At 44.8% G+C, this 27,240-nt stretch overlaps 1 protein-coding gene across 1 annotated transcript; it reads left to right on the top strand.

The window, feature by feature from the left end:
* The first annotated feature begins 556 nt into the window (after window positions 1-556).
* Window positions 557-26,233, top strand: CLIC4 (chloride intracellular channel 4). The gene is made up of 6 exons (XM_021534968.2): window positions 557-719; window positions 14,545-14,654; window positions 19,246-19,371; window positions 20,168-20,274; window positions 21,276-21,457; window positions 22,224-26,233. Exons 1-6 carry the CDS (start codon window positions 648-650, stop codon window positions 22,386-22,388), a joined length of 762 nt encoding a protein of 253 aa, XP_021390643.1. The 5' UTR covers window positions 557-647; the 3' UTR covers window positions 22,389-26,233.
* The last annotated feature ends 1,007 nt before the right edge of the window (window positions 26,234-27,240 follow it).

The following is a 27,240-nucleotide window of genomic DNA, read 5'->3' as shown; positions in this document are numbered from 1 at the left end:
CTCAGTCCCTGACCTTAATAGTGAGGGGAAAATTAGGCCGCAGACTCAGCTGCCTCTTGGGATGGATTTTTCCCCCTGCCAGGAAAGGAGCCGTTCGTGCTGCTCTGGTGTGGTGGGTCTGTGAGGGGGAAGTTTCTAGATTTTAAGTTTTCCACTTGAGGGTGAGGCGGGCTGAGCCGATGGCGGTGGGGGGGACACACACCCCGGGGCCGGCAGCACCCACGGGGCTGTGGCCCCGCCAAGGCCGCTCCCACGCGTTGTCACCGAGCACGGCAGCAGCCGCGGGCGGTGTCTCACACCCGGGGCCGACCGGGGGTGACCGCGGGGACCCCCATCCCTGAGGGGACGCCGCCGCCGCCATCATGGCCGGCGCTGCCCCTCAGAGCTGCCCCCTCGCGGCGGCCACGCCCCCTCGCGGCGGCCACGCCCCCCGCGCTGCCCAGCATTGTCCCCTCAGGGAGGCCACGCCCCTCGCGATGCCACTCAACCCTTGCCCCGCCCACCCCGCGCGGCCCCGGCGGGCTCCGGGCGCGGGGCGGGGCCGCGCTCAGTCGCGCGCAGGGCGGGCGAGGGGAGCGGAGCGGCGTCGCCGTCCCGGCTGTGGCAGCGGCGGGCGAGGCGGGGCAGGGGCTGCAGCAGCGAGAGCAATGGCGCTGTCCGTGCCGGTCAACGGGCTGAAGGAAGGCGACAAGGAGCCCGTCATCGAGCTCTTCGTCAAGGTACGGCAGAGGAGGGGAGGTGGGGCGGGGGAGCCTCGTCCCGTCGGAGCGCCGAGCGCGCGCGCGCCGCGACCGTTGGGCGCTGCCGCCGCTCCCCTCCCTCCTCCCCCCGCCTTCCCGCCCGCGGGGCTCCGGGTCCCCTCACGGATCCCACGGCCCCCGCTCCCCGCCCGGCACGGCGGGGCCAGCCCCTCCGAGCACCCCCGAGCACCCGCGGCGCTGCGCTCGGGGCGGCTCCCGGCACAAAAGCGGAGCCGAGGGCGTGTGCCCGGCGCCGGCAGGGAGTGCGGGAGCCGCGGTGGGTCAGGGCGCGCAGACGGAGCGGCCGATAGCGCCGGCGGACCGCAAAGCAAAGTCACTTGGTTGTTTTTGAGGGGGGGCTGGAAGATTCTCCGCCCGGAGCAAAGGGTGCCGCGGGTGCGGGCAGCACCGCTGGCACCGGCGAGCAGCGATGGATCGCCCATTGTGTGCCCGGCCGAGCGCTGCGAGGCGGCGAAAACAGCAAAAACACGAGTTGCTCCTCGCTCCCCGCCCCAAAAGTCTACTTTTTACGACGGGAAGAGACTATGTAAATTAACACTAGGTTTTTATACAAACTGGAAGAATGAGCATGTGTTGTACTGCCCTTATCTGGCGAAGATACCATATGGTATCTCCACATGTTTTGCATTCATTTATTGCTGTATGATGCAATATTTTGCATCCTCCGGGGCTCTGGTGATGCAGCATCTTACTTTTACTTTATATCAAAAGTAGCACCAATTACCTCGTGCAATCTTCTCTTTCTGTGTTTAAACGTCCTTTAATGAAAGCCTCTGCAGAAAAGTATTTAAATTCTTCAGATGAAGTTTCTTCCAACTGCAGCGAGAAAATAAGAGATCTCTTCATCTGGGAACTTGGGAATTGCTTTGTACAAAAGCAACGATGACAAACATGAAAATTTCCAGCTAGAGCTTTGGAAATAACTTATAAAATATCGATTTTATTTCTTAAATTATACTCTCTAAATGTGTTGAATTTTCCCTCTTTTCATACTTCTTAATAGTAGTATCAAGAGCTGGTAATGGGACCCCGGGGAGAGCGTTGCAGTGGAGGATTCCAGACCTGATTTTTGTCAGAATATTTAGGCTCTTAGTGTAGAGGTTAGAACTTACAACTGCAGCACTTAAGTTACAGATTACTTTGAATTATTTATAGCAGTGTATCTTTAATATAAAATGCCAATTTGTCTTCATCTGTCCTAAAGTTCGTCAGCTGATTTTTCTTATTTTTAAACAAATTCGAGCAGTGATTAATGGCACAATGGTTTGGGGGCAGAGGGAAATCAGCTTTGTGGGTGTGTTTAAAGATAATATTTCATGCGTGAGGAGTGGCATGGAAGAAGCTGTAAAAATAGTTTTGAGAGAGATGTGTTCATTCTGATTAAATAAGAATTGGACCAATAAATCTGTGAGATTATATGAAAGGGGGAAATCAGGGAAATTTTCTGTACTTTTCAATTGAAATTTCTTCATTGACATAGGTTTAAGAAGGCTAAATTTGGGGTTATCAGTGAGGATTTTTTCCCTCAAGGAAACCTTTCCCCATTGTTATGGATGACTGCAGCACACTGAGCACTGTCTGCCCTAAGGATAAAGTTCAGGTTAAAATAAGAGGTTATTATTGCCTGCCTTCATGATCTTCAGGTAAAGGTTATTTCCTATAAAATCCTTCAGATAAAGGACAACCCCCAACCCAGCAGACAGTCTAAAATTGTTGTTTCACCTGGGTGTTGCTGCCTGTCCCACACTTTATTGAACCTGTTGAGGATTGTCAAGACAGCATTTTTGTAAGGCAAATAAAATCTTGTTTTCTGACTCATTTCGATGCTCACTTCAGAAATTGCAAGCAGAATATGTTTATTAAAGAGAACCAACGGTGTCTGTCTAAAGGATAACTAAATTTGGATTTTAGTAATTATTTTTCCCTCCGTGAATGCGATGCTCACTTGGAGTTTTTCCACATGGTTGTGGAGGCAATCTAGAAAAAAAAAAAAAAAATTGAAGTTACTGAGAGCTTCTCCATGCAGATAATCACTTTTCAAGCCGTGTCTGGGATCTACCTGTGCCCTGTTAGCCGGGGAAGCGCTTCAGGCAGAGGTAGTGGGAAAAGTTCTGGACCAAACTCGAGCTCTCAGCCCAGCCCCGGCCCAGGGGCGGTGACTGCATGACCTGAGCACAAAGGATTGTAGCAGCCAGAACCCAGATGGAACAAAGGTAGGGATTAAAGCTTGAGAAACAAACCCGTGAAGCAGGAGAAAGGGTCTGGCTCTGTGCCCACACTGTGGGGTTTGAGCCTTATTAAATTGTGATCAGTAACAAAACAGGATGGGCTCTACTCCCGGAGGAGCACGCACATGGTCGGGAGTGGCTGTCACAGTGTTGTCACCAGCACTTTGATACGATTTTTCCCACCAGACAATGTATCCACCTACTGAAACCTGTATTTTCTTCGTCTGTGAGAACTCCCTGCAGGATTGGGGTACTTAGGTAAGAAAGCCTGTTACAGTGGTGATTCTGTTTCTAGGTGTCACGATGAAAACTTCCAGATTTATTTAATTCCAGAGCCGGTGGGCTGCCTGTGGTCTCTTTTAAACCAAGTGTAAATATTTTCCAAGTCTTTTCTCTTGAGAGCTGACTAGGACAGAACCAGTGATGTATCTGATTTCATTTCGTTTCCTTGTCTGTTCCGTGTTTTATTAATGAGGGAGGCTTCCATTGTCTGAGAGGAATATTTTTATGTGCCCTAGTGGCATTTCAGAGCAGTGAAGGCTGCATTGTGGTGAATATGCTCGGAGAAACCTGAGCTCTGGGATTTGAGTGCAACTCAGACAGGTCACTTGGAATAAGTTGATGGTGTGTGGAATTTTATTGTAAATAAAAAACATGGTGAAGTGACTTGGTCAAATAGACCCAGTCACCTGTGGAAGTCACAGGACAGAGTTACAAAACTGCCTGTGCAGTTCCTGCACAGGGAAGGGAGTGTGTGAGGATGGAGCTGCTGAAAGCTCAGCCCTGGGTGTTCTGGAGGACACTCAGTGATTGCATCCTCTGCTCATGCCAAGGCGAAGACACAGAGGGTCAACAAGTTCAGTTTTAAAGGAAACAAACAACAGACTCCACTAACGAGAAATTCAGATTATCCAGTAGATAATGGTATGGCATGGGTTGGAGCAGATGTAGGGAACCCGTGAGGAAGGTCTCCCCTCTCCACTGAGTAACGTGTGTGTACTTGCTAATTAATCAGACCCTGGATTTCTGGCAGCTCTCAAATAAGATGTTATTGCGAAATGGGGCACCTGTGCTGAAAATCAGAGTCTACTATCTGTTTACCTTTGAATTGTCTGTCATTACAAAAGAAAAAGCTGTGATTTCACATTTAATAAATCCCCCACTCTGGAGCACTCACAGTGATTGTAGCAGAAGCTTGTCCATGTTTTTGTGTATCTGAACCAGAGACTTAGCAGGTGAACTGTTTGTCTTCTGGGCTCAGGGTCTCTTTTGTTCAGTGCAATGCTGGGGCCGAGGCAGGAAGGGGATGTGAGCATCTCCAGCAGCAGCTCCACGGGATGGATTTGTGTGGATTCAGGTCTGCCTTTGTCTCACCCTGTGCTCATTCCCTTATGTAAGCTCTGCTGTGACACTGCAGCTCTGTACATTGGTGTATAGCAAACCATCCCTGAGCTTCTTTGTCATCAATTTTTATCTTTTTTTCACCCACAAAGTAACTGTGTGATTTAAAGGCACATCAGTACAAGGAAATAACAGGACTTGAGACATGCAGTGCTGCTTCTCAGAGATAGTCTTGGCAGGGTTATTGCTTGATAATCTTATTAGAGAAGTCTCCTCCTGATGCACCAGCTCATCCTTGGAGGGTTTGATGTAACCTCAGCAGCTGAGAACCTCCTCAGCCTTTCTTTGATACGTGTTTGGTATAGACAGCAAAATGTCATGTGAGGGTTATTTCTTGGGAGTGTTGTAAAGGAGCCCTTTGTAAACTGAGGTGTAACCACTTAGTTATAGCCTGTGCTCAGTGGGTATAAATCAGGTGTTTTCCTTCTCTGGCCAGCAAACTGTAATTCCTTTAAATTCTGCCTGGGAAAGTCCTCAGAGCCAAAAACATCCTCAACTTTTTTATTTGAGTCTGGGTGGTGATACAGGAACTGGTGCTCTTGGTACAGAGTTTAAAAGTATTGAGATGGTCTCAAGTGTAAATGTTAAATTTTTTGCAAATCATTGGTAAGTAAGCTTAAAGCCTCCTGGCAATAATTTCCAGAGGGATTGCACAGATGAGTTAGCTTTCCTTCAGTCAGGAATTGCTTCTGAGTAACAGTTCTATTCCCTGGAATCCCTTCTCTCCTTCCCAGTGATTCACATCCAGACAGCTCTGATTGTCAGGAGAACTTGTGTTTCACTTTGCAGCTGAAATGTGTCTCAGGCAATTTTCCTCTTTTCCCCTCAGAGGGATCTAAAAACTGTGAATTCCCAGATTTCAGCTGGTGGCCCTCCACAGGCTGAGGGTTGGGCTGTATGGTGGTGCTTGTGAGTCACTCCCTTCGTGGGACTCGTGCCATGGACACATTCCTGCAGCACAGATCCTGCTACAAAAGACAAGTCTGTCCTCAGCTTTCCCAGCTGGGGTTTCTCGGGGTGTGCACTGAGGCCTTGGAGTGGAAGGAAAAGCCTGTGATCAGAGCACACGTTGTGGGGCAAACTTTAGGGCCTGGAGGCTGCCAAAAGTCAGGGATAAAGGAACACTGAGGATCCAAGGCTTGTCCTGAGTTTTTGTGTCAGTCTGTGACAGGGTGAGTGTGCAATGATGAGTTCACCGAGAGGGAAGGGCACTGTGAACACCAGCATTCCTGTGAAAATGGGTAAAGAGAGTGAGATCCTCTTTAAAGAGAGGTTTGTGTGGGCATAAAGATGCTTGATTGTTGAGAAGTAATGAGATAGGAGAAATCCTTACATCGGTTTAGGGAGTGGGTGGGAGGCCCTCCTAATCTGGCAGTGGGCAGCCCTGGGACAGGATTAGCACGATGAGAAGTTGGTAATCACCCCCACCCAGCCTGGAGTGACTCATGGCACTGTCTGCTCCTTCCATGGCTATCCTGACCTCATCTTGGGCATGGAAAGAGTTCTTTATTCGAGGAGCAGGCCTGTCTGTCTTGGAATGGGGAGAGAAGTCGTTGGTTCTCTGCATGTTGTCTGAAGGCTGAGTTGTCCCTTCCAGAAATCTGTGCTTGGAAGAATCTAATTGGGGAATTCCTTGAACTCCAAGCTAAACAGTAAACTGTGTACTCTGGGAAGCGACTGTTGGACTCTAAAGTTTGATTTTTTTAAAGTGTGCAAAGGGACAAACAAAAAGCCCTGGACTGTTATTTTCTCACCAGCGTGTGTTCAGATTGTGTTTAAATGAAACATTTGTTGTGATGTGACAAACACAAGGCCTGGAAGCCTTTGTACCAGTGCCTGCATCAATCCCAGCTTCTGGCCAGGCTGGACATACCACTTAAAAATCCACAAGAACAACTTTTAAGACTGGATAACTGTACTTGGCAGTAATTGGATTTGTTGCCTTGTTTTGGTAGATGTTCTCTTTTCCCAGTGAACTGAGCAGTGCAGTTCTGTAAAGCCTGGACTGGACAGCATGGGAGAAAACAAGGTGGTTTTTGTCTGCCAGGGGAGGACTTGGTTTGTCTAAGACAACAAAATTTAATTAAGGTGGTGCTTGGTTGCAAATTGATGGTTCATGGAAAAATAGTTTACATCTGTATTTGTTATCCATCTAATTTGATTTTTATCTTCAAAGTTCTTGGTAAATAAGCTGTAACAAACAACTTATTGTCCTAATCAGGTCTGTTTTTTTTTTTTTCCTGCATGTTCTTCAGTGTGGAATAATATAGTTTTAGTCTTAAAATAGATGCTAGGTGCTCCTTTGTGGAATTAAGAGTTTGTGCATATTGTAGCAGTAAAAACACTCAAACCCAAAATTGTTACGTTATCTTCTCAGAAGTTTCAATAGAGGTTTGACTTCAGGAGCCTTAAATCCTATATTTACAATATTTTTCCCTTAAAAAAAAAAATGTAACAGTTAATATTTTTAAAACTTGCATTGTAGTTGGGGTTTTTAATTCAGGTCAGATACATTTGTGGCACAATCTGGATTTTTAGGGTGTTTGCTTCTGCTGAAGTGAAAAACATAAGGTAAACTGCTGTTAATTACAAACATCTTTGTGTGGGAATTCTCTGAGAGTTCAGACTTATTCCTTGTATTGTTGGCCAGACAAAGGGCAAAGAACTTACCCGAGGAAAGGAAATGACTGAGTTCTCCCCACTGAATCTCCATATTAGGTATAAACTAAATATAGCAGTGTAATCCAGGGGTGAAGTCATATCTGTATATTTTCCCTGAGAAGAGCTAATGGGATCAGTCAGTGCTACTGGGCCAGCCTCAGAGTTTTTTGGCTCTCTTGGAGCTTTACTATTTTGGCTGTCCTTTGGAGAGCTGCTTTTCTGAAATAAAGGAAATAGCTTTTTTACGTGGTTTGGTCTAAAAATAAAATCAAAGCAAGCCTAAGGAGAATTCTGTGGCCCTTCAGGGTGCTGCATTAGGTGAGACACGGTGTTCTGGAGCTCAGGGAGATCAGAACACAGGTCCCAGAGGAGAAACTCGGGTTCCATCTCCCAGGGGAGGGGGAATTCAGTCAGGGAGGTGCCTTTTAGTTGTGCATTGCTTGTGTTGGACAGAGAGCAGGCCTCCCTCAGTCCCATCACTCTGCAATAGAAACTCCAGCCCCACTTTTCATCTCAGGTCATGCTTTTCCTCCCCAGAGCTTCTGAATGTTCTGCTGGCAGGGGAAAACAGGTTCAGGACTGCAATGACTTTTGAGAGGCTGCTGAGAATTTGGGCGGTTTGTGCCCTCCCTGCCACCTCCCTCGTGGGCACTGCTGCTCAGAGCCCAGGCTGAGGCAGCTGCACATCCTGTGTTTTGCCAGGCCTTGAAGCCCTCAGCTGGCACCTTTTGGGCTGGGATTTTGGCATGAAACTCCTCTGGGTTTGCTGCTCCTCAGAGGGTTCAGTCCAAGCCAGCTGGGCTGGGATGACCTGGAGGAGCAGGAGCAGCCCAGGGTGAAGCTGGAGCAGCTCTTGGTTGTTCTCTGTGCTCATCTGCCCAGCCCCTGGCTCATCTCTCTCTAGATGAGGTTATAAATACCACAAACATGGCTCTATCTTTTCCTGTCCCACGGAAGTGAGGCACAGTCAGAGGTTTATTTGAAGAACTCTGAAATGCCACAGATAGAGATTTGACTGGGCTCTTCTGAGCCCCAGTGACAGCATTTGCAGTTCTTTCCTCTCACTTTGGTGCTTCATGATTTGGTGGGGGAGGTTTAGAAATGGGTCCCTTGGGCTGTAGCCAAAGCACACACTGTACTTCAGCAAATTTAATAAGTCCAGGGAGAGAGAATCACTGTCATCAACAATTCCTGCTCTAGGTTTATATGCTGGAGACCCAAAGGCAACTCTCAGGCAGTGTAAAAGAAACCCTCAGTGCTGCAGAGTTAATTGTCTGCTTACAGTTTCCTACCAGAAAAATTGCAGGATTGTGTCAAGATGTTATCCAGCACGTTTTAGTCAGCGTGGTCCCGCTGATGGGGTGGGGTTTGTTCAACACGAGCTCTGTTTGAGGTACTGCCACAGCAAAGATGCCAGGCTTGTGCCATTAGTGAATAATTGGATTTTCCTGTGCCAGGCCAGGAAGTGTCCTGAGTCTGTCCACAATAACCCCAGGGTTTTGTGTCCCTGTCATTAAGCGCACTTCTTCACTGAAGAAAATTGTGATTTGTATTTAAAGCAGGTTTGGGGTTCTCCATCTGATTCTCCCAAAAGATGAGCATGGAATAATTCCTGTTCTCCAAAGGACTAGAAGCACTTAATTAAATTCTGCTGAATTGTGGATTTACTTCTGTACACCATGAGGATCCCACAGCATTTTCCAAAAACTTTTAGTGAGAATTAGGCAACAATGAGCAGGAGCTGCAGGAAAATGTGCAGGATGAGTCTGCTAATGATTTTCCTGGGAGCAGCATCACAGGGCTAAAAACAGCATCATCCTAAAATGGTCAGTGGCTGTTCCAGTCTGGTGTGACACAGAGGGGACTTATCAGAAAGGTAATGACTGAAGGGGCAGCTTGGATGGGCTGGCAAACATTCCTTTCCCTGCTGAAAGAGCCTGATCTCAAGTAAACACAGGCACTCAAGTTAATTATTTTGAAGTATTTTTTGAGTTTAAAGGAATTTCAGCTGAAGTGGAACTTGGGTTGGTTACAAATGGTGATAGAGGTCATGAGAGGCAGTGGTAACTCAGGTTGGTTTAGCCCTGGGTGTGTTAATGTCAGTCACCATATAACAAATGTACACTAATTATCGTAGGCTAATTATCTTAGGGAATTCCAGGTGTGAGCACTGACCTGACACTTTTTGTTTTCCATTTTCCTATGTTTTTCTCAAAGGAATGGCTATTTAAAGTTGCAGTGATGGCCTAAGTTGTTCAGTAGAGGTAAGTTTGGGTAGGGCGTGGTGGTTGTGATTTGAGAGTTTACCTTCAAACAGTGTAACCAAATAAAAAATTCACTTTCAAAAAGGCACTTCTGATGTCCCGAACCCTCTGCAGGATGTGCAGTTGGTTTTTCTCTGATTCCCACCTTTCCTGGTTTTGTTCATCGTGGCAGGGAAGTTCTGTGGGCTGTCAGCCCAATTTTTGTGCCCTGTGTTGAAATGTTGTGTTCATCTCTGCTCTGCCTGGTGGCACAAGGAAAAGCTTTGCCCTGGAGGTCGTGGCCCTGTCCTGGAGAGGCAGAGGTGACAGGAGGAAGCGTCCCTGTCACTCAGCGCTCAGATTAAATCTGGTTGAACCGGATTTAGTCAGGGCTGGACTCTGCCTTGCTCCCTGACCTGTTCCTCCCCTAAAAACAAACCAACTCCCTTCTCAAACTGCAGCTCTGGGAGGCTGGCAAGGAGGGGAACACTACTGCAGATAAGCTTTTCCAGCCCTGCACCGCACTACCTTGTCACTTGGTTTGCTCTTTGAGTAAGAGGAGAACATCAATATTCATCAATACTTGAGCCACTGGGAGCCTTTAAGGTCTGCTTTGGTTTGCAGAGTGAGTGTGAGCTCAGAGCATCCCTGAGGCTCTTCCACGCCCTGCCCGAGCACAGGGAGCAGTTGCACTAATGGCACTGTGGGGAGCATTTGTTCCATCGATTGCTGTCACTCCTTCCATGCCTGTAGTTCTTTACATCTCATCTGAAAACCTTCAGTCAGCACCACGGGATTCTGCCTGTTCAGCTTGGCAAGAGAAAGGCCCAAGGATTTGGGCTGATACAGCCAGACCCTTTTCATGTGTGGAACATCAAACCACTCCTGTCTGTATCCTCTGTTCCTTTATCCCAGACCTGCTGCAGGTTTTTCACTTGAGTTGCTTTGTTAGTTCACCTTAAACCATTTCCTCTCAAAACAGTAATCCTTAAAGGATTATTATTAATTACTCACTTTTGGAATGAGCTTACTGCTCATTAAACATGCAAAATTGATTGTTATCTGCTGGTTTGAGGCAATGGCTTTGCATCATGCTGGGTTGCTCATACAGTTTTCTCAACAGGTTTGGTTTTCGTTGTTAGGACACAAGACATATTTCAAGATTACTGAGTTCAGAACATACCCTCTCTTTCATTTTCATTTTCCCCCCAGTCTGTTTATTGGCTGGAACATTATTCTTCTAGACTTTGCAGAGTGCAGATTTCCCACCTGGGGGAGTGGGGATTTCCTTGGTGCTGCAGTCAGATGGCTCCAGTCGTTGTCTTTGGTGAAAAGTATTCTGTGAGATGCTTCTAAAACATCTTTATCCCTCTTCATCCAAACTTCTTATACCACTTCTGGTATCAGCTCTGGGAGAAATTCCCTTGAGAGTTTTAGGTAAAGTAAGAAATGGTCTTCTGGTGTTCTGCCCTTTCCTTTTGTTCTATTTTTGCAGGCAGAGACTGAGCTGTACTACATTACTCATCAGATGCACTTTATTCTTTTTCTACAGTTATTTGATCTAGTTTGGGAAACTTGTAGTGGGCTCCTTTTAACTGGTTAATATTTGAAACAATTTTGTAGAAATCTTTGGGACCAAGGATTTCTAGAATTCTCAGATCTGTGCTGTATAAGAAGGGTTTTGTGCTCTCTTAATGTTTCTTTGCTTGTCTGGCTTTTTGTTAGTCTTGCAATAAAATTCAGCATTCCCTTGCTAAGGTAAATCCACTCAGGTTCTCATGTCAGGACTCAGGTTAATTTTTATGCAGCTGTAGAGACAAACATTTCACAATTTAAATGGATTTTTTTCCTTCCCTTAGCTTATTCAGCCACTCAAACAGATGTTTGATTACTTGTACTCTCTGGGGTTTTGTTTTCTTTTTTTGGAAAAACGGTCTCATTTGAATGAAATCACTACTCAGGAGAAGAGAAAGGGAGGAGGTGGCTCCCAAGCTAAGCTCACTCTTGCAGACAGTGGGATAAGCAGATTTTGGGGGTTTTTCCCTTTCCCAAGGGCTGCTCTCGGGCATGGGCACTGGGAGTTGCCAGGAATTTCAGTGTGGCTGTGATAAAGCAGGCTGGCTTCTCAATGAGCAGCTGATCTGTGTTACTGCCTTGGAACTCTCCCATTCTTGTTTGAACTTCCTTTCTTATTTAACGTTTCTTTAAAAATAGCTTTATTTGTTTTCATAGAACACTGTAGAGCTGTGTTCTGGAGGGTGTGTGCTCTGCTCTCCCTGTGCCATGTCTTACAATTAACAAGGTCCTTTTTGCCACCTTTTCAGAAGTTTTTTGAATTCAATTCAGTTTGTAGAGGGTAACATGCAAGTGAGAAATTCCATGTTCCTTGCTGTGTGAGAGGTGTGGCACTTTTCCCGCTGTCTGATCCTAATCTCTACAATTGAAAACCTGAAATTCAGTGAAATTTGATATATGGTGAGGTTTTTGAGTACATATCCCTCAGTGGATGACGGCAGAATTGGAAATTAGCCCTAATTGCAGGCAGTTTGAAATTAGTAATATTACCAATATTTCTTGTAATAAAGTATTTTCGACTGGTTTTAAGAAGAATTTGCAATAAAACCCCAAAGCTTCTCAGTACAGAATGACTATAACCTTGTTAAATAACAAATAACCTGTTATTGCAAAGAAGTCAACATGAAATATTTGCTTTACTCTGATGGTGATGAGGATTAGACACTGAAGAGATCCTGGAATTTTATGGCCTGAATTCAAAGACACGGCAATGACAAGCAACAATTATTCTGTGATTAACCCCTGCATGACAAATCATGTCAGATTTCAGAATATTCTTCTAATATGTCAAGTTGAGAGTTTACTGCCAGCAGAGCCGTGTTCTGGCAGAGAAAATCAGAGCCAGGAGTGACTCCTGCAGGAGCACCCAGCACAGTGGGGACCCTCAGAAGAGAATCCATGGACCAGGGAGAATCCAGAGCTGGCTGCTCCCAAGGAGGGGCTGGAGCATCAAACACAGCCACAAAATGGGCCTCTCGGGCAAACACAGAGCAGAATTCCTTGGCTCCAGAGCTCTGGAGCCAAAGTTTCTTGGCATTCTGAGTGCATTCCTTCTGCAGTGTGTGCTCAGAATAACTTGGGGCTTTTTGGAGCAGAAGTGGGACAAACGTTTGCAGACAGAACAGTCTGGGCTCCGTTTGGGCTGCCGGGCTTTGAGAGTGCATCAGGCTTTGTGCATCTCACTGACTGTTACTGGGCTCTAATCCCCTCCTCTGACTCAAATTATCCAAACAGCCTGTCCTAAACTAAAGCAGATGCTGCTGGTTGCTTGTTCACTTTGAAAGTTGCACTTGAGTTGGGAGAGAAGGAAAGTTTCAGGATAAGAAAATGCATTTGACCTTTTTTGGTCCATTTGATTTTGGCTTAGGAGGATGGACCTTAAGGAAAGCCACAGGTCAGCCTGAAATTTTAAACAACTTTTTGTGCAGTTCTATGATTTTAAAGTAGCTTTGGTTTGGATTCCAGTGAGCCAAGTAAAGTTTAATGGGATGGGGATTTCAGCCTGTGCTGTTGCTGCAGTGTAACTCAGGCTTTGCTTGACGTTTGAGGACTCAGATCAGTTCTGAGTCAGAGTTATTTCTGCTTCAAAGCATGAATTACCCTGGGCAATACAAAATATCTATTTTCCTTAGATGGGATGATGTGTTGTTTTTCAGTCCCTTTTTTCCAAAGGTAGATCAGACCTGACACGTGGCAACAGAAAAAGCAGATGAATATAAATCTATAATTTACCTGTAGGAAATGTCAGTTCCAGTGTAAACATGGTGGAGGGGAGGGAATTGCTGAAATCCAGCCTGCTGTGTGCAGGGACAGTGATGGAGTTAAATATTAACATATTATCCTTTTTCTAGATTCTTCTAGAATTCAGTCTCCTGAGCAAACACATGGCAGAGTTTAAGACAATCCATCAATAATAATCTGCTGCAAGTTTGACTCTACTATCCAAAGATAAAGCTGGCACTTTGTAATTTATGGCAGAATAACAACTTCCTTTTTCTGTCAAGTCTTCATTAATGACACTAATAAAGGTTTGAAGAAAACTGACTCTATCTATAACCAGGGCTTTGGAAGCTCTGACAGGAGGGACACTTGCAGGAATGAGTCCATTCATTAATTTAAAAATCCTCAGCAGCTGTTAAAGAGACTCAGCTTTATCTGCAAATAAAGATGATTTTACAAAACCCAAAACAGCTTTCTGAATTCAAGACAGTTTCACTGAAAAACTCTATTTTCCTGGCCTTTATTTTATGCTTTGAAAATCCTGCTGTTACTCTTCTTAACTTGCAAAGTCTTTCTGAATTCTCCTCACTGTGATGATGAAAGAGTTGGCCAAGCTTTGAGGATTGCATGGATGAAAATCCCTCTTGGAAGGATTGTAATAATAACAATAATAAACCAAATCCATTGAAACCCATCTAATATAAAGTACATGTCAGAATAATCGGACAAATTTGGCAGGTTTAAGAACTGAACGAGTTCTCAGAGGATTCAATTTTATAACAAAGGTTTCTAGTGCCTCATTTTTGCCCAGAAAAAACTAAAATTTTCCAAGTCAGCAATGCATCCTTCATTGTCAGAGCGATGATGAGATGTGTGCTATCACTGGGAGCTCACTGCTGCTTTCTAATGGGCCTTTGTTGTGCTGGGACAAAGACTGATTGATAAATTGCCTATAAAAAGTGGCTTTGGGATATTATTTAATTGTCAGTGAAGTCTCTATGTACTCACAGTTATGTCTTTCCTCACAACACCTGCAGTACAATCAATTCTCAGTTCCTGGCTGCAGTTGGCTCCCTGGAGCACTGCACAGGCAGAGATAGAGGCACTGAACTGGGAGATGACTCCAATAAATTAGCTATGCCTTGGAGAAGAAAGAAAAAAGAATAATAAAGAGCAGAGAACAGCATTGCCATTGGAAAGCTGCCATCAGAAGGTGTGGCTGCTCAGGAGGATGTTCAGCTGCCAAGGGCAGCTGCAGCCCTGGCAGTGTCACAGATAACTGAAATATTGCTCCATAGGTTGTTTGAGCAGCTAGAGGACATGACAAGTCAAAACTTGACGAATGCAGCAATTTCAGTTGTACTGAGTGTGTGTTTAACTGAAGCTGTTGCAGTGGCTGTGAGATGAGCAGATGGCACAGCCCTGACCACATCGTTGCTCTGTTCTGTCCTGCAGGCTGGCAGTGATGGTGAGAGCATAGGAAACTGTCCCTTCTCCCAGAGGCTCTTCATGATCCTGTGGCTGAAGGGAGTCGTGTTCAGTGTCACAACAGTGGACCTGAAGAGGTAAGAAATCCTTGTTTCATTGGACCAGCAGAAGTTCAGCACCCTTGGTGGAACAAAGCTTTGGCCAGAGCTTTTATGGCTTACAGACTGGTTTTGTGAAATTAAAATGTGTTCTAATAATTAACTGAGGCAACCTGGATGCAAATGGTGCTTTCATTGATGATTTAACCAAAAATAATGGTAAGTTCTCTTGAATTTGTTCAGTGATTCTTTGTAAAACTCACACAAGTCTTTTGTAACTGAACATTGACTCCTCCTTTACTGATTTCACATCAAGATGCCCTAAGTGGGGACAGATGGATATCTTTAGTCGACCACCTTCTTGTCAAATCTCCAGTGATGGATAATTGTCACAAACAATGTGCAGCCTCCTTCTTTTCTTAACATTTTTAAGATGATTTTGGTTATTGTGCAATAATAATGAAAATACCTGCCCATGAGGTAAATCCAAGTGAAATGGGTAGGAATAAAATGTAGAATGTTCTGTGTCAGCCAGATAAGCCATGGTGCTGTCACCTAAATTGCAACTGCTCCTCTATGAAATGAGTACCTTGGTGGCTAAAAACAGTGAGAAGTGAATCCAGAAGTCTTAATTTCCTCAGGCTGGGCATTCTTTTTTATGAAAGGGCTAAATTCAGCAGGGGCCTTGTGTTTGCTTTGGGTGTGAAGTCATGTTTTCCCAGCACTGATGGAAAACTCTGTTGGTCACAGCTCTGCAGAGGGGAGGCTGCCAGTGCCTCCAAACCTGAATTTCAGGAATAAAGCCAACAGAAACACAGTGTTCTGCACTGAATCCAGCATAGGAGGGAGAAATCACCCTGCTGCTGGACTTAACCTCTTGGGATTTTTTTGAGGGAGGTGACTTGTTTAGGTTTTAAAATTCACTGGAGTTTCTGCTTCAGTGCTGGCAAGGAGTGTTAAAGGCTTCCATGTGTGGTGAGGGGCAGAAAGCAGCTTTTGTCAGCTCTGGGTGCATTTGGAGCTGCTCAAAGAGCTTTTCTGGCCAGTGTGGGATTTCCCTGCAAATCCTGGTGCTGCCAGCCCCATAAACCAAACGTGTCACATCTTCCACCGAGCCCTGCCCGTGGTTTGTGCAAGCTCAGGAGCAGAACTGGTGCTTGTGGCTCTTGGTAGTTTGGGATTTCCTTTTCCTTTAATGATGGGGTTGTTTAACCTATTGCAGTTACTGGGGTGGGCAGGAGGAGGAGGTGAACAGAGATATTTCAGGTTTGAAAGGCTTTTTACTGCTGAACCAGTTTAGATATCATTAAAATGCCAAATATTCCTGATGAATTGGTTTTATTTTGCGTCCCCCTGGCAACTTGCAGTTAACTGGTTGGGGGAATGGGATGTAAGACTAACTTTTAGCCTATAAATTGGTTGCAGATGTTTAAAGTTGACCTTTGTTAAACAAGGAAAGCTTTCTTTCAGTTTTTTGTTGTTTTTTTTTTTCCTGTTGAGGAGGGGAAAACAGAAAATCAGTGCAAAATTAAAGATCTGCAGAGGAGTAGGTCAAATAAACCACCTTTGTGTTGTGCACTGAAGGGGTTCTCTGGGAAAGGAAACAAAAGACCACTGAAGCTAGTTCAGGTTGGAATAGATATTGATGCAAACTTAATTCCTTCTAGACTTTATTTAGATGTCATTAAATACAACTTGAACACTGTGGACTGATCAATGCCCAGTGGCAGAGCAGTGCAGCTTGCAGAACCTCACATCCAGCCAAGTGCTTAATAGGAAATGTTTGATACCACGTGGGGCTGTTTCCCCTTGTTATCACTGCCAGAATGATAATAGATGTTAGGTGGTGCCTTAATGTTGCTACAAGAAACTGCTTTTGTGAGCACTTTATTCAAGCCAATTATCTCCTCTGCTCCTTGTTCCTGTTAGACACAAACTCAAAGAGCAGAGCAGGAATTGTTTAAAAAAACTGAATTTATTTTGTTGGCCAAAACCAGAAGAAAGGCTTTGCTTGCCTATGCCTCATAACGTCAGTGCTGCACAGCAGCAAGGCCAGTTCTGTCTGTTTGTGAGGCTGAAAAGGTCATGGTTGGGTACAAAAGTTCACAAGTGAGGGACATGGGACACAGGAAAATCTGAGCCTGCCTTGCCTGACTCTGCCTGTGCTTTCCCCTCCAGAACTGCCCTGTGCTAACAAAGGCACATTCTGCAGTGCTCCCCTCTGCTCTCAACACACAAAATATGCACATAGGCCAAGAGGAGGCAGTCCCACCCTCTGCAAGGAGTCAGGCATTTCTTCCCTCTCTTTGGGCACACAGAGGCTTCATTCTTCCCTTCTGGGCAGCAGCGTTTCTGTGCCCAGAGCTCTGGCTTGTTCTGGAGGCCAGAGCAGAGCTGCACTGCACAAACCATTTGTTGGGCTTGGAACAGCACTCAGAGCCAGCTTGCCTTCAGCTCAGCACTGAAATCCTGTTAGAAACATCTTCATTTGGAGCTTTTACAGTTCCTTTGACAGGCAAAGCTTAAATAACGATATGAAATATTCAAATTGAATATTAAAGACCACCCAGAGGTGAATCCAACTTCGGCAGTGTGAAATACTGCTGAGGAACTGGGGTTTAGTGCTGGCTTTTCCCCATGCTACCCTTCAGATCCTCATTGCAATATTTGTGTAATTTATAAATGTATTCCATTTAGGGGCTGAATTTTGTCTGCTGTACAAGAAATAATTTGCATGCTAATTACTATTCTGGTTTGTGGCAAAGCCATGAGGTGTTTGGCCATGAGTGATGGCCAGATAATTAATGTGGCCCTGCCTCCAAAACCCCTGGTAAACTTTGGGGTAGGCACAAACCATCTTGGAATTACTTGGAGTGGTTACAGAAAGGTTTTTTGTTTGGGTTTGGTTTCTAAGCTCTCCAGCTTTATCTCTGAAGTAAAACTGTTACAGTAATTGCCTTCTTGTTTGACTGTTAAGGGAATTTGTACTCTGAGCCTTTTAAGGCTGTTCCTGTGTGCTTTGCTCCAAGGGCTTGGTTAGGATCTCCTGGCAGGAGCAGCAAACTGGAAGTCAAACCCTGAGTTGTGTTTGGGCCTGGCCTGTGGATCTTCATCTCTGCTTTCTTTCTCTTGATGAAAGATCCAGGTGGTCTGCCTGGATGGCTAAAGTACTCCGAGATGCACTCTGGTTCTTTGGAAAACTTTTCTGGGTAGTTCTTTGGAATAATCTGTTTCTGAACTAAAGCTTGCCTTTGATAGTATTCCTGCAGATCCTGTGGTCTTGCCCCTGTTTGTTTTTAAAATAACATTCCTTTTGAGGAATTTTATCTGGCCAACATGGGGAACTGGAAGGGAGCCACGATGACTTCCTGTAATTGTTGGGAGTTACAAAGCTGTATTTAAATGAAGTGTTAAGCTACTTAAAGCATTACCCAATGACAGACTCTAAATCCTAAAAGTGAGAGAGTGGTGGCAGCTCTTAGTGAGATATAACTTCTCAGAAGCTTGCAAATTGAAAATAGTTAAATTCCTGTATTCATAAGGTTTCCATCCCCTGGCTTAAAGCAGGGTAAAGTATGAAAATCACTTTTCTCATTCAGTCTTACAAGTAAGCACCCTTGGCTCTATAAAAGGGGCAGCAGCGGGCAGGACATGAAATTCTGACTGGGGTTCTTAATTTTGTAAGAAAAGGAAAACAAGATGGATTGTAAGCTGGGCTCAGTTTAGAGTCCAGCTGCTCTCCCTGGACGTGCTGCTCTCTCATGCTGCCCTGCAGGACTGGGGCTGTGGATGTCACCAGTTCAGTTTCCCTGTCTGGTGTTGTCAGGAGGATTTCTTGCACTGCACTTGCAGTTTCCAGGAAATCCAGCTCCTGCATGCCTGGAGCTGGCTCAGGAACGTGGCCACGCTGGACAGGGCTCAGTCCCAGTTCAGGGTTATGGTCCAGTCTGGATTTGTTCAGCAGGAACCAAGGGGCAGCTTTACCTTGGCAGAGTTTTCAGCTGGGCCAGTATTTGTTGTGGCTGGGCCAGCAGGATGTGGTTGCTCTGCTGAGGGAAATGTTACGTAGAAATAGAGCTAGAAATGGCTGAGTAATTCAGCTTTTTGCTGTTTCTCTCATGTCTAATCCTAATGTGGGATTCCTCTCCGAGGTGTCCTGCTCTTGTTTGTAAATTCCTTTTTTCGCTGGAGGAAACTGAAGCATCTGCCTGGACCCAAACTCCCTGGGCACGTAATAAATGCTTTATACACTGGGCTGAAGCAAAGTTGCTTCTTTCCAGAGCAGCTCTGTGTGAGGGGGAGGATTAGCACAGATTATGCTATATATAAACTCTTCTGTAGGGCTGGGGAAAGAGGGAGGATGTGTGGTGTGTGTACAGGTATCCCTCTTCTAGTCAACGCTATTGATTTGAGAATAAACACAGCCAGAGGTAGGAGGAAATTGTTTTTAACTGTTCTAAATTGTTAGGAAGTGTATTCAAAATGTTTAGTTGTAAACTCACATTTTAGAAAGTAAACTGGTGGTATCTGTTTAAAACTGAGGATGTGGAAACCTCAGCAGTGCTTTTGTGGCCGAAGCAATGAAATTTTGTCCTCTGCTTGCTCTTCATGGGTTTGCATCTCACCCCAGGAAACCAGCAGACCTTCAGAATCTGGCTCCAGGCACTCACCCACCCTTCATCACATACAATGGGGAAGTGAGAACAGACGTGAACAAGATTGAAGAGTTCCTGGAAGATGTTCTGGCCCCACCCAAGTAAGTGTGGTTCTCACAGGGGATTGCTGCCCTAAGTAAGGTGTTCTTCAGCATCAAGAAACTGAAGACATGGAGGGTAGTTCTTGCTTTCATACCTTCCTCCCCTCAGCTCCCCCATCTTTAGATCAAAAACTGTTTTCTCACTTAGATTATTTTTAAATTATTCTTTGTATACCCTGGTCATCCTTTCTGCACTTTCAAACTCTTCTTTTTGGTGACAGGCACATTTGTGTTCAAATAATGCAAATGAAGATGAGTCTGCTGTACAAAACTTAGTCCTAAACTACAATGGGACTGTTTTTTAATGTGTTCAAACTTTCTCCAGACTCTTGACTTTCTACTCTTCAGCTGGCAGGCAGATCCAAACGCTGCCTTTGACAGACTGAACTGTTTTGTCTTTTCAGCATGGCAAAACTTCAGGCTTTTTTTGAAAGATGTGGAGTCCATTATTCTCTGATGTTAATTGAAATGGAAAACCCTGTATTTTGCTCACAGATGTGTGTGTGCCCCCTTGGCAGCACTGGATTAAGGGAGCTCTGGTGCTCCTCAGACACTCTGCTTGTACCAAGTGTCTCATTGAGAAAGCAGCAATGTGCTTTGGTGTCCCTCTGGAAATGCTGGGTTTAAAAACCTTAGTGTGCTTACTACTAAGTGTGTTTACTACTTCTATACTACACTTCAGGAGCCAGTCTGGAAAAGGATAAATCAGTAACAAAGTGCCATTTTGTGCTAGTTCATGGATAATGAGCACCATTCTGCTGAAAGTGCTGTAGATCTGCTCCTTGCTGCTTTTCAGGTACCTGAAACTCTCACCAAAGCATCCAGAATCCAACACTGCTGGAATGGACATATTTGCCAAATTTTCTGCTTTTATCAAGAACTCTAGACCAGAAGCTAATGAAGGTGGGTCACTGGGGGGACAGTGCACTCCTGCTTTCAATCAGAATTTCAGTGGGGTGTGCGTGGTTCATAAATATCCCCAGCATTGGATCTTCTCTGTGCAGCAGCCACTCAAAACTCTTGAATGAAGGATAAATATTTCCACATCCAGAAGCAAATTTCAAATAGAGTTTGTGTCATGCCCCAATGGTTGGATGTCTGTGCATCTGCTGCTCTTATTTCACCTCTCTAGGACTGAGGGTTTCCATTCAGAGTTCTGAGCTAAGCTTAGTTTGTGTCACTTCCATTAAAGGATTAAAACCTTTCTGTGTGGAGGGAAAACAGGAGATTTCACATGAGGGATCAATAAGGGGTAAAGAACTCACAGCTGGGCCTTTAAGTAGCTCAGTACAAATCAATTTTGTCCTCAAAGTACTTAGAGAGAAAACCAAATTCAGGGAATCAGGGTTCCTTTCTGCTGCTTTTCAAAGGGAGAGATGCAAAATATTTGTGAATAGTTGGGAAATAAACGGGGATTTTATGGGGTGTGCTGCCCTCTGCTGCTGCATTCCATAAACCTGCTGTTGCTTTCCATATCCTGCTGTATTCCAGCTCCAGCCTGGGTGCTCTGGGTTGGTCAGGGCTGTTTGCTGAGCATGTGACATTAAACAGATTATGTTTAAATGTATATAAACCCCAGCATAGCTTAATTCTAATCAGTTTAAGCCAGTTAGGCACAGTCTTAAGAAACTGACATAAGCCACTTTTTAAACCAAAAATAAACCCTTGTGGGCAGTCTTACAGTATTTTAAATTAGTGCAAGCTCCTATATTAGCCAGCTTTTAAATAAACTGCATATGTGAGATATTTAAAGAGATTTTGGTCCAGTTTCAGTGTTCTGGTGAGCACAGAGGCACAAAAAACTGACCAAGAGTTACAAATCCTTCAGGGCCGTGGGGTTTGTATTTCAAATCTGGTACCAGTCTCAGTTTAATGTCTGTTTTGGATCATCCCTTCCTGTGCAGCCTTAGAACGTGGCCTCTTGAAAACCCTGCAGAAGCTGGATGAGTACCTGAACTCCCCTCTGCCCGACGAGATCGATGAGAACAGCCTGGAGGATGTCACAGTCTCCACCCGCAAGTTCCTGGATGGCAACGAGATGACCTTGGCCGACTGCAACCTGCTGCCCAAACTGCACATTGTCAAGGTAAAACCTGGGGAGTGGCAAGGGAAAATGCAGGAGAAAATATTTGTGGTTTGTGCCGTTCCTGAGCCCAGCTAACTGCAGCTGTCTGTAAGCTTAAGTGCACTGTTAGCTGAATTTGTGCAGGGTTTGAGGGCTCTGAGCAGTGGAGTTCAGTGCAGGTGTGAAACTGGGGCAGGCTGGGCAGCAGAGGATGTGAATGGCAGGGGCCAAACCCCATTTCCCTGCACTGACCTCGTGGTCTCAGATCTGCAGAGCTCACAGGAGGAGGAGGAGGGTGAAGATCAGGGGAGCAGGTAATGGCTGAAGTGGGTGTCTGCTTACTTCTGTAGAGGAAACTGCTCCAGAACAAAGTACATGACACAGAGGGAAGTAGAGGGATTGGATAAAACATGCAAGTTGGAATCTTGGAAGAGGCAGCCTGGGACAAGCACAAGAGTGCAGGTGTGCCCACATCAGTGTGGTTTGATTCCTTCTCCAGCCTGCAGTGATCTGTGTCAGTTCTGTACTGCAGATGGAGCCACAGGCTCAGTTTCTGCCTGCCTGCAGAAGAGTTTCCCTGGGTGAGCACTGCCCCAAGGGGAACGAGGCAGGAGCAGCCCTGAGGAACAGCCAGGGCCAGGGGCATCCCTCAGAAACAGCCTCTGGGAACTGCAGGAACCATCCCAAGCGTCCAAGCCAAAAGGATAACTTCACAAGAGAATGGCCAGGGCTGGAAAAGTATTTAAAGTCAAGGATGTAAATTCATAGCGTAATTCTTGTGTTCCAGGTGGTGGCCAAAAAATACCGCAACTTTGAGATTCCCAAGGAGATGACAGGGATCTGGAGATACCTGACAAATGCTTACAGCAGGGATGAGTTCACCAACACCTGTCCTGGAGACAAGGAGATTGAAATAGCTTACAGTGACGTAGCCAAGAGACTCACCAAGTAACCAGCACTTGCAAAGGACCAGGTCCTGCATATCCCATAACAATGCTTCTAACAGACTGCTCTTTTCATATCAATAGCAATTGTTTTTTGCATGAACTCGCAGTTACTCCAAGTCACATGGATAGACCAGGTACAGTAATTACCTAAAGTTTGCAGACTTAATTACAGGCTTGTTTTTCCTGACCTCCTCTCACAACCTTTGAGTATGATCGATGCAGTCGTGTTCCCGTTGCACTGGGGTGACTCTGGATTCTTCAGTGTGAAGGGTTGGCTTGCCCCTGCTGCTTTTCTCTGTAAACATTTAGTCTATGATTTGTCCAGGAATTGGTTTAGGATCCTGTCTCACTGTATGGTACAAGGAATATTTATGTATTTTGGAATTTATTGCTTTTCCAGAAGATCTGTACACACCTGTCATGCCTGTGACACGTTGAACTGTACCTGCTTGTCTATCCTATTTACATAGAGAAGGGAACTTAGTATCCAAAAGAGCCATTTGCAAAATATTTGGCGATGTTTTGTTGGTTTGTTTTGTTGTATTTTTTAAAAATTTCTTGGATTTGAAGTCATAGTAATGGTTGAGAATGGACTCAATGTCAACCTTGGATTTGAATGACCTCAGCATCAGAGAAGTTTGAATCCAGGCTTGAGAGCTGGGGCAGGAAGCTCAAAGCTCAGAGTTTATGTTTATTGTGTCTTCAAGAACTTGAGGAGATTTAAACACCTGCATTGTATGAATTTTGAGTTGCAGCAAACAAATAATTGTCAGGATTTTCTATTAGGAACAACAGAGTTGGAAGCTGCCCTCTGTTCCTTAAGAATTGCAAGTGGCTTTCTTTTTGGTAGTTAAGAGCCTTTTTGTTTTGTATAGGTATTTTTGGTGATTTTTACTTAAAAACCTGTTCTGTCATAGCCCAAATCCACGGAAACTGTAGTGTCCTAACTCTGGGTGGGGAATAGCAGTGCAATGATTAGTGATGCAAAATGGACTGAGAGCCATGAAATGGGAACTTTTTAATGCCCTTTCTTCCCTGAAGAAAGCTAAAGTGACCTTTAAAGAGTACATTTGCCTTAAATGATAGTAGAATTTTTTTTCTGAAAGGAAATCTTGGAATTTTGTAAAGAAATGGTGGTGGAATCCAGTCCTTTCCATTGAATTTATCCCAGTTGCTTTTGTGCACCTGGACTGCAGTTTTGCATACTCATAATCATTGCACTACTATGCATAATTCTTTTTACAGCAACACTGAGGAATAGCACTACAATTTTTTTAAAAGCAATTTTCAAATGTTTCTAAACCAGGGAATAGTTTTCTTGTTTAAAATTAATGGTTTTGATGCACGAAATAAACTGCTAGGTTATTTTTAAAAGACCATCATAAACAACTCCAAAGAATGCTAGACTTATATGCCTATTTTTTTGTAAAGATACTTTTATATTTAACTGATTTTAGAAGCTGGAAAGTGCTATTCCTGCTAGGTTGTTTTTGGAATATTTAACATTCTGCAATAACGTGGAAATGCTCACACAAACACTTTTATACACTAAATTTTTTTTCTTTTTTTTTTTTTTTTTTTTTTGGTAAAGCACTGGCTTTCTGAAAACCAGCCTGACTTTTCTAAGCATCCTGCTTTTGCTACTTTATGTACCCATGGAGTTAGCTGGACATAGAAGAGGTAGAGAAACCAGATCCATATTTGTATACCTGGCTTGTGGTGCCTTGCCTTCCTAGAGCTAGAATTCCAATATAAAGGCACTTAGCAATCCTGCCACATCTCTTTCAAAGGCAACTCTCTTAGATACATTTAATCCCTGTTCTGATTTGTTACAGGAATGTTTAGGCACAGAGGGAAATCCTGGGGAGTGACCTGGTAGGAGAACCTTGACTGCAGCCCTTTAATAATTACTGTTCTAATGTCACGTTCCCCTCCTGAATAAAATTCCCCAGCCATAAGAATCCTCTGTAGGGCTTCAGTCTCTGCTACAACGTGACATCTAAAAAAAGGAATGACTTTTTTATTTAGAGAACAGCATTTTTAATGCCACATGGGGTGAAGAAACCCCAAACCCAACCCTCCTTGGTTTGGTGCTCTTGGCCACCACAGGGTTCACAGAGCTGTAGGAAGCACGTGATTGTGGGCATATCTTTGTCAAGTTTTCAGCTCTCCTTTCAAAAGCAGATCAGGATGGCCCTTGGAAGTTGTGTTGGTGGGTTGTGGAGTCAGGCTGTGCTCCCCTTCCCAGGGAATCATCCCTGGAGTGCAGAGAGCAGGGCACCCACAGCTCCTGGGGTGCTGCAAGCAACCCCCACCTCCTTCAACGCCAGCTCAGGCTGCTTCTGACATAATCCATTCCCTTTGCTGTTCAGGCAGCCTTCAAACCATTCCCCTTCTCCCTCAGTGATTTCGTTGTGTCTGAGAGCTTGTAAACAGAGTTCAAGCTCTGTCTGTGACCAGTGGCTTCCTTATCTCAGCACAGAGCAGCCTTTCCCTCGGAGGTGGAATTCCAGTGAGCACCAGCTTGGCATGCTAACTGTCCTGGGTGTCTCTCAGGCTTCCTGCTGCAGTTTTGTTGTGGCAGGAGCTGCCCAGCCCCTCCTGGCTCGGGAGGCAGCAGGAATCTGGTGGAGAGGAGCAGCTCCAGCTCCGTAGGTGATCCCTGCAGAGCAGCGGGGAACGGCAGCGTCTGGTGTGGGCAGAGCACTTTCATCTGGCCCCAATCACCAGCTCCACACTAATTAAAAAAAGCCTTTTCATAACTATGTAAATTCTTGACTTCTGTCAACTTGTTTACAATCTGATCTTTAAATGCATTTTTAATTTCATCAAACAGCAATTAATCTACCCCCTGTTTAAATTTAAAATGCTGCTTCTAGCCCCTTCTCCAATTTAAAAACAGCAGTTACCCTTTCAAGTAGGCATTCCAGTTTGCAAGTTGGTTGCATGTATTAGCATGCTGAATAACTTACTTTATTCTCAAGCTGAAATATGCTTAAATTCGCATTAAAACAGGTGACTTGTGTATTCCCTGAACACAAGGGGAAAATCCATCACCTGCACCCTGTTTTTGTGTGGGAGAACAGATTATCCTAGGTGCATTATTATTTTATTTTTCGCCCCTTAACAAAGCTTTCCTTCTTGAGGAGATCCCTGCTGTGGAAAGGCTGCCTGTGGAACAAGAGGCATGTGGGACTTGTGGAACAATTCCAACCCCTCCACAGCTTCCCTGTCCATCCCTTCCCTGGATGTCCCACAAGGGCAGCCCCAGCTTTCAGCTTTGCATTTTCCCATAAAATTGTGTTTTCTCCACACTGGGCATGTCCAAACTGATCGAGAGCTGCGTGCAGCTCCCTGATAAGGAGAGAGATGTAATCAAATTTTTATGCTAAAGCAGCAAATTAGCATTTGGTATCAAAGGAGCACAGACAGGAGTAAATGGGAGCTGCTGGAGCCAAACCCACTGATGCCTATCTGGGTGCAGAACAAAAAGTGGTGAAGTGCAGCCAACTCTGCTGAGCTCCCTTTGCCACTCAGAACCACCTGAACCCATCCTGTGAACGTTTTTCAGGAGAAGGCTGAAACCCAAGTGAGAAATGCTCCAACTCCCTCAAAACCTGTGCCACCAACTCCTGAGTTTTGCTTCTGGAGGGGGTGGGAGCAGGATGAGGGGATGGAGACTCCCGAGACAGGACATCAAGGATTGGAGCGTGGTTTGCAGAAATACTTGAAGAGTTGATACAATTTGTTGTAGTTTGCTTTTGTCTTTCACTTTCTGGAACATCTTTTACAGATATACCAGTATACTGCTGGCAGCTATTGTTAAATAAAATTATATTTTCACTACCAAGCAGATCTTTCTCTTATTTCTGAAGATTTCATGTGTAGTCCAGGACTGCAGGTTGATGGGCTGAACTGCATAACACAACTCATTAGTAATTATATTCTCCATTTTTGGCCTTCAGGTTTAGGGTTTTTTCAGTGGTGATGTGATTTAAGGCAGAATTAGTGTTATTTCTAACACTATAACCAGCTGTGGTGCCCCTGAAAATTTAGAACTTCCTTAAAATTAAGATCAAGCTGAGATATAATGACTTTCCACAATTTCTTTGGGAGAAGTGAGATGATTTATTTCAGATTTTCAGTGGAATGTTAAGGACAGATCTTGGTAGCTTGTTTTTCTATGGAATGCAGGTTTTCGGAGATTTGTGAGATTTGATTGAAAAGACACCAAAAAAACCCCTCAACTTTGGTTCAACTCTATCCCCTGAGTGGCCACTTCAGGAGTTGAGATTGAATTGATCCCATTGCAGAATTCCTGGATTTCAGAGCTCTTGTTCTGAATTTCAGATGGGTTTCTTTGCTGTCTTTGCTTTCAGATAAGATGCAGCAGCTCTGGCAGTACCAAAGTGTTTTAATCTGGGTCAGTGTTTTTCCAGGATTGCCAAAAGCTGTGACTGAGCAGGCTGGGGTCGTGATGGCAACGTTTGAAAGAAATCACAGCCATGGAGGTGAGTTAGTCACCAGGTAATTATTAAAAACCTTCATTTCAGCACCCAGAGGCTGGGCTGTTCCTGGTGAGCAGTGGAGGGGAGCAGCCCTCCCCACAGAGCCTCCTGCACTGGGCCTGCCTAAATTTGGGATGAGCTCTCCAGGCTGATGCTGGATGCTTTCCAGAGCTGGGAAAAGAGAACTCATGATTCTTTGACTCAAGAGAAGAGCTGCTGTGTTCTTACCACTGGACAGGGAGATGAAAACAGTTGCTAAACAAAGATCAAACATGTGAACTTTATAAATAAACAAACAAAATTGATGCTAAGGGACGTCTCAGCTCCTTTGCCTACGGCGAAGGGCTTG

Source organism: Lonchura striata, chromosome 26, assembly GCF_046129695.1.
Source record: "Lonchura striata isolate bLonStr1 chromosome 26, bLonStr1.mat, whole genome shotgun sequence".
In the NCBI taxonomy this organism is placed as follows: Eukaryota; Metazoa; Chordata; class Aves; order Passeriformes; family Estrildidae; genus Lonchura; species Lonchura striata.
This window is presented reverse-complemented; position numbering and strand designations above follow the sequence as displayed.

Excerpts from the sequence above, each read along its gene's own strand:
- CLIC4 (XM_021534968.2), top strand. The coding sequence starts at position 648 with ATGGCGCTGTCCGTGCCGGTCAACGGGCTGAAGGAAGGCGACAAGGAG. Across the intron at positions 14,655-19,245 it reads ACAACAGTGGACCTGAAGAG|GAAACCAGCAGACCTTCAGA; the intron begins GTAAGAAATCCT and ends ATCTCACCCCAG. Across the intron at positions 19,372-20,167 it reads GATGTTCTGGCCCCACCCAA|GTACCTGAAACTCTCACCAA; the intron begins GTAAGTGTGGTT and ends GCTGCTTTTCAG.